At 46.4% G+C, this 13,426-nt stretch overlaps 2 protein-coding genes across 4 annotated transcripts; one reads left to right on the forward strand and one right to left on the reverse strand.

Moving 5' to 3' along the window:
- Positions 1-2,049: 2,049 nt before the first annotated feature.
- On the reverse strand, positions 2,050-7,358 carry stx7l (syntaxin 7-like). Of its 3 annotated transcripts, none has more exons than XM_004083930.5 (10): positions 7,222-7,358; positions 5,372-5,464; positions 5,200-5,269; positions 4,590-4,680; positions 4,365-4,502; positions 3,721-3,761; positions 3,545-3,635; positions 3,403-3,475; positions 2,954-3,036; positions 2,050-2,856 (listed from the first exon to the last, which is right to left on the reverse strand). In XM_004083930.5, the coding sequence occupies exons 2-10, from the start codon at positions 5,454-5,456 to the stop codon at positions 2,761-2,763; spliced, it is 768 nt and encodes a 255-aa protein (XP_004083978.1). In that variant the 5' UTR covers positions 5,457-5,464; positions 7,222-7,358; the 3' UTR covers positions 2,050-2,760. The 3 variants fall into 3 exon arrangements, with proteins under 3 accessions (XP_004083978.1, XP_011490375.1, XP_004083979.1); XM_011492073.3 differs by having other exon boundaries at positions 6,524-7,229; XM_004083931.5 differs by having other exon boundaries at positions 6,774-7,228.
- A 3,471-nt stretch (positions 7,359-10,829) lies between these two features.
- Positions 10,830-13,353, forward strand: leg1.1 (liver-enriched gene 1, tandem duplicate 1). Its single transcript, XM_004083929.3, has 8 exons — positions 10,830-11,239; positions 11,393-11,479; positions 11,558-11,631; positions 11,704-11,808; positions 11,983-12,098; positions 12,654-12,795; positions 12,860-12,956; positions 13,023-13,353. Exons 1-8 carry the CDS (start codon positions 10,942-10,944, stop codon positions 13,172-13,174), a joined length of 1,071 nt encoding a protein of 356 aa, XP_004083977.1. The 5' UTR covers positions 10,830-10,941; the 3' UTR covers positions 13,175-13,353.
- Positions 13,354-13,426: the final 73 nt, after the last annotated feature.

The raw sequence follows: 13,426 nt of genomic DNA on the forward strand, positions 1-13,426 counted from the left end.
CCTCTTACCTACAGTCTTTGATGGTCTGGACTGTTGACTAAGGTTCCTCCACCTTCTCCACCTCTGCTCCCTGTAACATCACCGCTTCAGTTCCTCTCATTCACTCAGATTCTGTAGAAGAGGAACAGGGCCCTTCACGCTTCAGATGAGCACAAAGTTTTGACCTATCTAAGCGTAACAGGATGTTTCTCCTTCTGCTAGCCTGTTGTGTCAGAACATAGGCGAGATTTGCTAGATACGCGTTTTGGTTCCTGAACGCTGTGAGTGCCTGGACTAGAATGTGAAAGTAGAATGTGAGGGCAAAAGTACGGTGGCCCTTAAGTGTAAATTACACCAGCAAGGCACTCAACCCAAATACTATTTAAGATCAGAACAACATTTGAAAAAGCAAAACAAAAAACCAAACACAAATTTACATTTTAGAAATACAAACAAAATTCAAGAAATGAAAACACAATTAAGAGAAAGTGTCAATGCCCTGCAAAGCCAAGAAGTGGGCTTTGTTCCTTGGAGAACCTGGAGGAAGGAGAGCTTCAGACCAGGATGAGACCTCAGAATCAGTGCCACCCAACTCTGATGTTCATTGTTGGAAGGAGACGGGCACCCAAAGGCCAAATCCGTCTCATCAGGTGCTGCAGGTGGGGAGACTTTCTAAAGAAGCTGGCGTACCCCCTTTAGTGAGGAGCCTTCAGGCTTAGCAACCAGCTGATTGTACAGTCATTTGACATTTTTGTCCTTTACCTTTGACACAAATCCATCAGGGAACATCTGCAGTATTGATCAGCCTGAAATTTGTGTCCTGAAAAGTCCAAACAGCTTCATGCATCAAACTTTCAAGTGTTTTACATCATTATGTATGTTCACAGGACACACACAATTGTTTTTTAATTTACTTATCAATGATGAGGTATGTCAGGACACTCTTCATAAAGTTCTGTGTTTCCACACACTGGACTGGAATGATGGACTGATCTGTTTTTGCTGCATCACACGTGTGTTGTCTGCTGTGATGCACTTGGTTGTTTTTAAGTTAGAGGAAAATGAACCTACTTGACCTCAATCCAAATGGTATTTTCCATGATCGATATCATTGACTGATTTTATTTTAAAACCATTTTTAAAGGTTTGGGTCAAATCGATGAACAGTCAGACAGATTGATCTGGATCTACAAATCGATTAAGGTGATGAATAGTTACATCCCTATTTTATGTTTAATCTAAACAGAGAATCTCAGTTTTCTAAAGGAATGAAGGACCACAAAGTTAAGAACACAAGAGCACAAGTCACTAAAAATAAATCATTGAAGGCTCAGAAGAAGTGTGTTTTGTCCCCCTCCATAGCTGTGTGGGCCTCTAATGCCTTTCCTTAGTGGAACAGGATGAGTCCAAAGGCCCACTCAACCTCTGGCCGCCTCTTTGCACACTTTAAACAGTTCTCAATGTCCTAGCCTGATTGAAAAGGGGGAACTTTGGGCTCAGAGCGAAATCTTCTGTTTTCCGTTGTCACTGTCTGAAGACTGGGCCGAGGACTGGACTGACCTCTGGAACGGCTGTGTGGCTACCACTGCAACAGGACTAAAGGCTAAGCCCCTCCCACAGGCCACTTAACCTTACGCTGGAGTAGTTAGCATTCCTCTCACACTCCTCCCACCCGCTGGTTGTGATGGTGACGGTGTTGAGGACATCCTCAGGTGTTGCAGTTCCTCTAGAGCTCCCGCCTCTCTTTTCTGCTGTGCTTTCAGCCCTTGTGCTATCCTATGGGGTCCAGATGACCCCCCCCCCCCTTGCATTGATGTGTTCTCCCTACCATGACAAAGGTGGATAAAGGAGGAAAGATTTCATGTAATCCATGGAAATCAGTGAAGATCACAAATCATTGAAGAAAAAAGGTTCAGAGCACTGTCTAGTGGGTCTAGATGACCCAACTCCCAACGTTAAAGTGCCTAGGATAGCACAAGGGATACACAAATGTGCTTTGAATCACATATGTCTGATGATTTCAAAACAAAAAACAGCTAACATTTACGCAGGGAAGACAAAGAACCTATCTTTTGTGCCTTTGGTTTAATCTTTTTATTCCTCGGATATATACATGATACGTCAATTTTCTAAGAAAAACAATCTCTGATAAACGAAACCTGACTTTTCAACAGCTTCTTTGCTAAAGGTTGAAACCTTGTAACAGGTCTGATTGATAGGAAGGAAGGACAGCTTGTTCTCTCAGCAGTTTAAAACAAACACAGAGGCTCCAACATGAAACTGATCTTTTTTAGGTTTCTATACTTATGTGACAAAATATTTATTCAGAATATTTTCTTCTTAAATCTGCAGGCTCTGATCCTTCAATCAAAGTATAAATTCATTGTTATCATGTTTCAGAGTGTAATTCAAAGTTGCTCAAACGTGCTGGATTTACAGTGACACTGAACTATGACCCTCACTCCTGTTTATTTGCAGACTGGCTGCCGCTGAGTCAGCATTTCTGTGCTGATAACAGCAGGCGGCTGCAGCTGGAAGCTCCTTCAGATTCAGAGTTTCCCCGCTGCTTCACAGTTCAACTCTGCCATCCTGACAAAGCCTTTACACTTAAGACAAACCATGAGTCAGCATTATTTCTGCACGAGTTTGGCAGCACAGTGTGTCCGGTCCTGTCAGCACGGAGCATTATTTCTCAAAAACACAATTTAATCAAAGACTCAGGACAGGTCAGAGAAGAGAACTTCTGCTCAGTGCAGAACAATGAGTCAGCAGAAGAGGCTGTCACTGTTTGGTTGCTCCCCAGATGATGAGTCCTATCACAACAGCGGCGATGGCCAGAACCACCAGCAGGATGCAGATCTTCTTCCTGGAGCTCCGCTGTAGACAGAGGAAGAAAGCGTCATGAAAAACGCTGAACGTGAGGAGTCTCCTTTCCTTTTCTGTGCGGTCCGCTGCACAGAAGCTCCGCCTTTACCTGGTAGTCTGCGGCCCGGGCCAGCTGCTGCGTGGCATTCTGGACGTGCACGTCTGCACTCTCCACATTGGCTTCTATACTGTCTGTAAAACAAACAAAGCAGAGGTTCATTTTCTTCTGTAAAGCAAGACTTCAGCAGAAGTTGGACTGGACAACAAACCAGCTTTTCTGTTGTCTCAATCGATGTGTGTGTGATTCTTTAAAATGGGTAGACTTTATCATCTCCATGCTTTCCCACCAGCAGCTGATCTGACCTGTGTGGCCGCTGTGAGCTGTGCATTTATAACATTTGGAGGATCAGGAGAAAGTCTTTCTCCCTGACAACGAGGTGGAAACATGGCTGCAATTAACAAAACTGCAATGAGCAAAGCCCAGCGCGCTCCTCTGGACGGAGGGGGAGATGTGCCTCGATGCAGCTGCATGTGGAACTGAAGGTAGCTGGCGCTCACCTATCATGTCCCCCTGCTCGTGCACCATCATGCCAAGGTCCTTAAAGATGTCATTGATGTCTGTGATGTCCGCCTAGAGAGCACAGAGAGATGAGCAGGAGCTTTAGAATGACCCTCACCACAAACACAGGGGGCTGCTGACCTCCAGCTGCCTGATGGATGACTCTCGCTCCTGGATCAGCCTCAGGTCTTCTTCTGTGATGGCTTCAGCCTCCGTCTGGACCTGGGAGTAACTGCAGATACAAGCACACCACATGGCTTCAATAGTGCAGCCACGACAGAGGCGAGGAGAAGAACCTTCATAGACAGCCAGCTCACCTTGGAGGAAGATGTCCGAAGCCGTCATCAGGCTGACCTCCCTGCTCGAGACAATTTACAGGCAACTTAAAACATCTTCAGCTGTGGAGGACCTGAACCTCTAAGTCCAGCCGCGAAACTACTGAGAAGTTCCTGTTTCTGTGAGGACCGTATCCACAACAAGGACAATGCCTGTTCTTACTTTATGGAGATGTTTGAATGCCAGCAAGAACCACAACCATCAATGAATCAACATAAAGAGATCTGCCCCCCAACCAGCGGAAGGCTCATGCTGGGTCTGGAACAGGCTGGGACAGGTGCATCTGCTCACCTGACCATCTGAAACATTTCCTCACAGCGCTCACACTCACCCACTCCATCCTGAACACGCCTATAAACCCAGACACACTGTCACTGGAAGAAGCTTTTCTCATTTCCTCAGCTGGAGGGTTTCATCTGAATAACCTGTCTACGTCTGAACGTTCAGCCAAACTCTGAGCAGATGGTACATTATGGCCCAGAACAGCTGAAACCGGGAAACCATGGCAGTGTTGTTCAGAAAGAACCCGGATGGTCCTGGTTGTGGAACGTGTGAGTATGAGGTGAGCGTGCACGGAAAGCTCTCGCTCACAGCACTCCCAGAAATGACGAAGGCGAATACGAACCGACAGCCTGGAGCCAGCTCGGACTCGGGCCACGAACTCCCGCTCCTTGTCGGCGGCCTGCCGTTGGGTCTTCTGGAAACTGTTCAACGCAGCAGAGAAGTCATTGAGCAAACGCTCCTTCTGCAGCTTCCTCTGCCTCTGAAAACACAAACACAGCTGATCAATTCCCACAAACTCCTGACCGGGTTCGATGTGATCGGTGCGTGGGACGAAGGGGCCTCGTACCTGATCGGGACCGACGGGGAGGGCGGTGAAGGCCTTGATCAGCTGGTCGGTCTCCTTGGCCAGCTGGTTCCCCTGCTGCTGTTTCTGCTGACTGAGAACCAGAGGGAAGCATCTGTGAAACGTTTCACTCGAGGAAACAGAAATCTTACAAATCCATTACTCCTGACGTGGAAAATGCTCGGGTTTCAGGAGCTAGCTGAGTACAGAGTAAAAAAAAACTATTCTAAAGGTTGAAAACTACTTTTTGAACCTTAAACCCACTGAATGGAACTGTTTTAAAACAGGGACAAATGATCCCATTCAAGTAAAACACTGTTATAAGAATAGAACTTACTTTAGTAACAACCTGCATCTCCAATGTGTGTATATGAACATGTATGTGTTTAGAACATCTTTTTAAAGTTATCTTTCTGTTTTGATGAATGAATTAGATGCTAAAATAATAAAGACAGTCTGCTTCCTGCCATTCAGGAGTCTTTACAAATGAACTGACTGAAGGAACAAGGGAAACGTATGTGTGTGTGTGCATGGTGACCGTCCACAGACAGGCCGGCTGTCGGTTTGAACTCATTTGGCTGCATGTGTGATCAAGCAGGCGGTCAGAACTCACAGCGTCTGTCTGAGCTGGCTGCTGTCCTGCTCCGTCCCCAGCAGGGTCACGGCCCTCTGCAGCTCTGAGGCTGGAACACAGATCCATGAGTGAGGATGCTGGGGGTCCAGTGGGGTTCAGCATGTGCACAGGTCTGTGTGGGTGTGTGTGTGTGTGTGTGTGTGTGCATTACTCAGTAGTGTGATCCTCTGGATGTTGGAGCTGATGTTCTGAACCAAAGCGGCGGGCTCCCGTTGAATCCCAGCCTGGTAGGCCATGATGAGAGCTGAGTTCACACAGAAAGACACATTTATGTCTTGCTTTCATACAAACTGCATGTTTAACCTTTAAAGTCCCCCAACCATCATCTTATGATCTATTGTCAAAGTGTTCCCAGCGGTCTTTTCACTACGATTCTGCTGTTTTTAGACTAAATCAGAAAACGTTGTCGTTTTCTAGGACATAGTTTCTGCGGACTGGGAGTAATTCATTAGAAATTCCCCTCTAAGGTGTGGGCGGGACTGTTGGCGAAAAGCACAACACCCCCCCTTCCCGTCATCCATCTTTTTACAACTCTCCCCTGCTAGCTTACAGCCCCTCACAACCTCAAGCTAATATTAGTGATGCAACAAAAATGGTGATCAACATCAGATCTATCATCCGTCCAGTTCTGATCCAGATTCCAGGTCAGACCAGGAAGACAAAGACGTTCACGGATCTGTTTGTCTGACAGATCAGAATAGAGCAGAGCAGGGAGCTGGTGACCTGCTGATTGTAGTTTACGTAACAACTAAGAGGTTTTTCAAACAGCATTTTTTCTTCTGCTCCTGATTCACAACGATTTGAAGAAAGAAATACTCAGAAATGCAGTTTTAAGCTTGATTTTCTATATATATGTATGTCCTCCATCATTAGAAAATGCTACAAGAACATGTAAAAACACCACAAACACCATTTTCATTGGAGTAGGTTTTTAACTAGCAGGACGGGTGCTGGCAAAACCCAAACCCAAAACTGTTGTCAATCAGGAGCAGACAAAAAAAGACTGTGATGAAGACTAGTGATGTAGAAAATACTCTGGCCAGGCCAAAGTGTCCCTGCCCTGCTCCATTCTGATGCCCCCACCTGCAGACAAATAGATCCATGGACAGCTCCAATATTGAGCAGCATTCTTGTGGTGCCGCTAAAGCTATGGATGACGGGAAGTGAAGGTGGGCTTACTCTGTACCAACAGGATCAGGAGGGAAAACTACACCATCATCAGCGTTTGTCTGACATAAGCATCAACAGTCTGAGGTCAAACCAACGTTTTGATAACAAATGGAGATGATGGAAACTTCCTCACAGCTTTGAGTGATGGAGGCAGTGAAAACACAAAGAAGGAAAGTTGCTTTTCCTCTCAGAACAAATCCTGAAACTCTGAAACGCTGAAGGTCAGAACCAAAGAGCTGCTGCAGCAAACACCAGCCCAGCTGACCCCTGACCCCCATCCATGCTGGACCAACGTGGGCTCATGCCCAGTCTGCTCTGATCGGGGGCCAGTTGGGGGGGGGGGGGGGGGGGGGGGCGTTGACGCGGGTCAGGCAGTTGCTCACGCGCGTTTCCGGGACCAGCGGCGCTCCAGCGTCTGCTATGATGACGCGTTTTTAGGACCCCGTCAAGACCCCCTCCGCCGTGCGTTACGGGGCAGCCTGCCGCCTGCAGCGGTCGGTCGGTGGGGCTGCAGTCTTTCCAGCAGCCGCAAATGCGGAAATCAGAGGACTTTCTCGGAACACCACGGTCTGTGTCCTTCCGTGACGGCTGCTCTCTCCCGGAGTTTCTGTTTATAAAACCCCGAACTTTAAGCGTCAACGTGACGTTTAGCTCATGAAACTACCGGTCTCTACACAACTGCCCCCCCACCCGCCCCCAGCCCGGTTCGGGACATCTCGCCGTTTGTCCTCAGAAAGTGAAGCGCTCCGAAACCCGCGGTAGGATTTTGGATCGAGACCAAAACCTGCTCTAGAACGGTTCGGTTCGTTTCTGGGATCGTTTGGACTTTACCTGCGCTGAGACTTGGAGCTGCGCCGTTTCCTGACTCGCAGCCACTCCCCGGTCACATGACGCGCACGGCCCGGCCCCGCTGGAGCCAAGAGCCGCAGGAGCCGCAGGGGCCAGGGGACACTCCCACCAAAGACTGGAGACAAGGCTTCAGGGTTCTGCTGCGCCCCGGTCCTTTAGGATGGAAACGAGTCAACTCCACAAAAACAAGTCATAACATTAACAATAAAGGACTAAAACATAGTTTCAGCGCGCTGGAGCAAAATGATGTTTATTCAAAAAATATGACAGAGTCTGAAGGCCACATATTTGAGAAGGAGGGGGGAAAGGAGACAGAGGTGGAGGTCTTCCTCATGTTAAGGTTTTCCTCATGTTGAGGTCTTCTTCAGGTGGAGGTCTTCCTCATGTTGAGGTTTTCCTCAGGTGGAGGTCTTCCTCAGGTGGAGGTCTTCCTCATGTTGAGGTTTTCCTCAGGTGGAGGTCTTCCTCAGGTGGAGGTCTTCTTCAGGAGGAGGTATCCCTCAGGTGGAGGTCTTCCTCATGTTGAGGTCTTCTTCAGGAGGAGGTCTTCCTCAGGTGGAGGTCTTCTTCAGGTGGAGGCCTTCCTCAGGTGGAGGTCTTCTTCAGGTGGAGGTCTTCCTCAGGTGGAGGTCCCCTGCAGTTCTCTCCCCTTTGGACCCTTCGTCTCCACTCAGTAGAGGAGTGGAAATCTGGATCACAGACATAGGAGGAAGCAGGACATGAACCTGAAGCGTCGTGGAAGCAGCAGCAGGTCTGTAGGAGGCAGCAGGTGTTTATCCACATATAGAATATATATCTTTGCACTATCTTTTTCCAAACTGGCAGATCAATGACATATTTGTATTCGTCAACAGCAACATGCAACTGTGTTGTATTACAGACTCATTCTTGCTCTGTAGCTGGAATATGTGGAAGGGCGCTCATGAGCTCCCTGTCCTGGCTGGGCTCCAGCCTCGCCCTGCTATTGACAGACACATTTGGCTGCGTAAGTGACCCCTGACCCCTGCAACCTCCTGCTTTGGCTGCTCATCTTCTGCTGCTGAACCTTCAGGGGTGTGAGATGATCCCAACACAACACTTCTGCTCATAGAGTGTAAAGTCACTGCTCGTTTGAGCTGAGATGTCAATCAAAGTATTTCAATGAAAACCAGGTTATAGCTTACAGCTTTCTCTTGTTTTAGCACCACCAGCAAAGGGGAGGAGGAGAGGACCTGGGGGGGGGGGGGGTCCACCTCGGATGAAAGAATTTGTCAAATGTACAAATAACTTTCTGAATGCGGCTCTGTTCAGAGAACACAGAATAATTGTTTTTAACTATATCAAACAGACTTCTTCTGTTTTATTCCCGCCTCACATGTTCAGTCTTTATTTGATCATTTAACTTATAAACTGGTCATTTCTTGTTTTATATTCAATAAATAATTAATGTTCAAAAGCTTTGCAAAGACTTTTTGACCCAGAAGTAAAATATTGTAAGGAACAGTTTCATTCTATGGAAAGTCATTTTTATTTATTGCGTATTTTGATCAGTTTTGGCTTCATTTGTGAAACGTCACACAACTAAAACACAAGTCCAGCAAGAAAACAAGCGTTACATTTTTGACAGGCCAGTGCCATACGGGCTGGACTATTTGAAGACAAGATAATACTTGATTCATCACAGGACATTTGTCATTTATTTTATCAACTGCTGCACTAATATCATGCTTTAAAAGTTATGACAAAAACTATATAAAAAAAAGAGAGAATCAAGCTCTTAAAGGTTGTGTGGGTGGCTCTCAAAAAAGGGGTCAGTGGGTCAGTCCTTGGTTGACATGCCAGCTGCCACGGCCCTCTGTAGAAAAGTGGGCCGTGAAGGTGTCTCTCACTCAGAGGAGTTGCTGCCGTCAACAGTCTAAAAACAATCTTCATAATTGCAGATTCCAATTTGTTGAGTGTGTGTGGCCTTGTGACAGACTGGCAGCCCATCCAGGGTGAACCCCACCTTCATCCAGCCGGTTTGGGGATAGGCTCCAGCAACTCGGCCACCCTGAGAGGGATTCAGTGGCTTCAGAACATGGACGGATGGATGCGTGTTTGAAATCAACGTTAACTTATTCTGATATTCATTCTATACACTAGCAAAACAGTTTATAGATTATTAATTCATTATTACAGACATGTTGATCACAGACAGAAGTCACTGGACAGTAAATGTAGCTACATGATGATTAACAGAAATGGGTCGTGCTTCTTCTGCTGATTTTTACTGAATGTCATGTCCTCTGCCAAGTCTTTAGGTGCTTTTTTTGATGTCTTTATTACTAGCTGGGCTCGCTTTTTGTAATAACTTAGCCATAGATTACAGCACTAACTGCTGAGCGGTACAAGCGTTGACCCAGAATGTCAGTCTGTCCGTTTTGTTTTGCTTTACCTTCTTCTTGTGTTGCTGTGCTGGCTGGCTGTGGCTTCTCCTCCTCTCTCCTTTGTCCCTCCATGGAGGGAGTGACTGTAGTTTCTTTAGTTTGAGCTCTATTTCAGTGTTTTTGTCTCTGCACTCTGAAACAAAATGGAGGATGCTCCTGAGCTCCCTGTGCTGGCTGGGCTGCAGCCTCCCCCTGCTGATTCACAGCAGCTGTGGTAACACCTAGACACTCCTAGGACTAGTCTCTGGTGCCAGAGTGCATGGAGCCATGGTCCATGTTGGCATCCTTGCTACTGTTGTGGAGTTACCCTGTTCTTGGACCTGGTTTATTGTGCCCATACCGTATCTTATTGGGTTCCCTGTGGATGGCTGGTCCCTGACCTGCTGTTGGTTCTCAGGTCCTCTGCAGCAGCCCCCCCCCCCCCCCTTTCCTCTGCTGATTCTCTGCTAAAATCCCTCATCTCCACTGCTGAGACTGCCCTCTGTGTACTGTAGGAGCCTCCTCCTGTGCTCCTGTCTCACCTAGATGTTTTGTACCTCAGTCATCAAAACCTTTAAATCTTATAGAGCGTCTCTCATAGTTTGGGGTTTCAGACCACATCGGTGGTCACTAATGATGGAATGGTGGTGCAGAGGAGCCAACTTTGAAACTTTGACTGACTTTGAGGGAACCCAAGTGTGACAATCTAAAAATAGGTCAAGTGATTAAAGAGGACACTGACAATTGTCTTAAATACAGAAAAGGGAAAGAAACATCTGTGATTATTGAAGACTGAAACCAGGAGACGTCAGGAGAAAGAGGAGGCAACCAGGGAAACTGAACCCAAAACATGACCAAAAAACAAAAACCAAACCAAAAGAGGCTTCAATCTTCACAACTTCTTTTCTTTTACTACCACTCACAGCAGTGAAGAAAATTCTATCACTGGAGTTTAAGAAATAATGGCTGAAAAAAATCCTTTTCAGTGTTTTCTCATATACCATGGTGGTACATTTCACATATGTGTCTTTAACTAAGGGGGTAATTAGACATCTGCATACTTTGTTCCCAAATAGTCAGCTGCACTTTGCTCTGTGCTCCAGGAATCTGGGGCCATTTTTAGCTGTATTTACACAGATTCTCTTATCTCTGCGCTTCATAGAACCACATCACATGGGCTATGATGAGAATGTGTGTGTGTGAATGTGGGACAGAGTGTTTCCGTGTGGACAGAAGGAGTACATAAACCCTGAGTCCTGGACTTTTCTCAGTCTAGGGCTGACTCTCCTGACTCCATCTGCTCCATAGACCTCCCAGCATGTCTCTTCTAGTGGTGCATGGCCTCCTCCTGGGCTTTATGTTCTCTTTGAGTTCCTCTGCTGTCATCTTAGACAATGGCATGCCTATACTTTGGACACAAACCGCAAGTCAAGTCACCGAACTCCCTACGCTAAATGGGATTGTAACGCCAAATCCCTGGAATTACCTGCAGCGTATGAGTCTTTACCGGCTGCTGGTAGCTGCGACTGACCCCTTCACGGAGTACATGAGAACAAACCCTACAGATGGTCCAATGTGGGGGCTGCCGCTGCAGCTGGGTTGGATGCTGACTTCAGGTAAGACAAAACATTTTTAAACCATTAACTCTAACAGGAAGTTCTGTTGTAAGGAAATCCCTCCATGATGGAAATAAACTCTTGTCTCCTATTGTAGATCCCACTGGGATGTGTTGATCTTTTGAACTTGAAAACAGTCTATTGTTCCTCCAGGTCGCCTTGTTGATCCAACCGGAGCCTCGACCTGCGGCTTGCAGACAGGAGATCCCATGTGCATCTCAGCACAGAGCTGGTGGGGCTGTAAGTTCAGCAAAGTGGCAAAAAAACACCACACAAGCATTTGTAAACATGCATGACACCCTGGTCATTTGTTTGCAGGTATGAACTACTTCACCTCTGCACTTCCTTTCCTGTCTGCAGCCCATAATGGCCTATTAGGACAAGATGTTGAAGTATTTTTACGTTTTTTTTAAGCAATAAAACATACAGCCCACACACAGGACTCACGATTGTAACTCTGTCAGGTTCAGCTGCAGGCCCCTGACGGTGCCGATGGCTTTTGCACCACCTACACTGACTGTTTAGCTCAGTATCCTGATGCCATGGCAAAGTGGGATGCCTTCTTTCAGGTACAATAAATTAAATGCCCGCCTTAACAAAGGCCCTTATAGAGTTGTTCCTGCTGAAATGTCTGTGAATTTGTCATGGGCATCGACACATGAGACTTCAAAAGTAAAAATGTAGAGAATGAATGTTTTGCTGCATCTGTTTTTGTGCAGTGATATTTTTATTGATTCTTTAAGGCTATCAAGGTCACCGACTCTCCCCTTCCAGTCGCCGAACACACAGACAACATCCTTGGTGTGTACTGGCAAGCTCAAATGGCTTCCCTCTCTGCTTCTGCGGTTTGTAATCCCAGGTAATTACTGTCAATACAGCTGCTTTCCACAATCAAAGTGGCAGAAAAACACAAATCACCAGTATTAGTACTTCTCTGTGATATTTTATTCAGTTCATTTTCACTCATGCTGGCATTACAACACGTTTCATCAAAAAAAAAAAAAAAAAGTAAACAAACTGAAAGAAATGCTCCAGGTCTCCTTCCTTTGACACGTGACATTCATAAGAAGCACATGACAGCTAAAACAAAAAGACCATGAGTCAATTACAACTTTTGTAAAACTGCAAGAACGTTTTAAATTAATAAATATAACTGGAGATATCAGAGGAGCCGTCCCTATATGTGGAGAGAGCAGAGGACGTTGTTTCTCGTGGTGAGTCATGGCGTTACTTAAATGCTGCCTTAAACCACAAGTCTCCTCCTCCAGAGAGGAGCTGGGCCTCCTGCTTCACTTCTAAATGACACCAGTACTCTGTCATGTGTTACAGTTTGGAAGTAGCTCTCTTTTTTCCTGGAATGGTGTTCTGTAGAAAGAGGAAATCTCCATGCAGCTGGGCTCTCTTCTCCTTTCAGGCAGAGCCACTACTCCTCTGAGGAGGTGTCATTTGCCAACAGCTGGCTGAACTCAGCTGAGTACGTATCTGCGGTACACTTCCACTCCACCCTGGAGAAGACCGTGTTGTTCCTGAATCCTCTGCCAAGTCGAGTTTTGCGGGTACGTCACCATGACTTCCCTCATTTTTCTCTGAACTTCACTTACATCGTCTTGGTTTCCTCAGGAGGGAGATGCGGCTCCTAATATTGCAGATCTCAGTCAGGAGGAGAACCACACGCTGTCCACTTTCTCCTGGATGAAAAGCATCAACAGTATTCTTGGTAAGACACCCAGAAAAAAACGAACTTTGTTGGTTTTGAGTTAGTTTCTGTGATGTTTTCCTTCAGGTGGCTCCTTAGTGCGCATGTGGAAAGGCGCCATGTGCTCCGTGGCCACGAGAGAGAAAGGCAGGGCGCTGCTGGAGCAGCTAATACTCAATCCCAGCTTCGCCACCAGCACTCTACTGTCCATCATTCCAGAGATAGCTTCAAGCTGCTGAGACAGACGGGAAAACCGGGACTCTGCTGTTCTAGTTTCTACTCAGATCGAGAGACGTTTGACATCAGTATCTGTCAGAAGTGTTTGTATCTAGGTCCATGACTCTGAGTACCAGACTGCCTCAAAAGCACCTTTGTTCTCTTATGAATATGTAAAACATTAAAAAGCCATTCCACCGTTTTTCTTACTTGTTTCTTTGGGTTCTTAGAAAAGATCACAGGCCTGGTCCAACAGAAGAACCAGGAAATCAAAC

This window comes from Oryzias latipes, chromosome 24 (genome assembly GCF_053564925.1).
Source record: "Oryzias latipes strain Hd-rR chromosome 24, Olatipes_Hd-rR_3.1".
NCBI classification, from domain to species: domain Eukaryota; kingdom Metazoa; phylum Chordata; class Actinopteri; order Beloniformes; family Adrianichthyidae; genus Oryzias; species Oryzias latipes.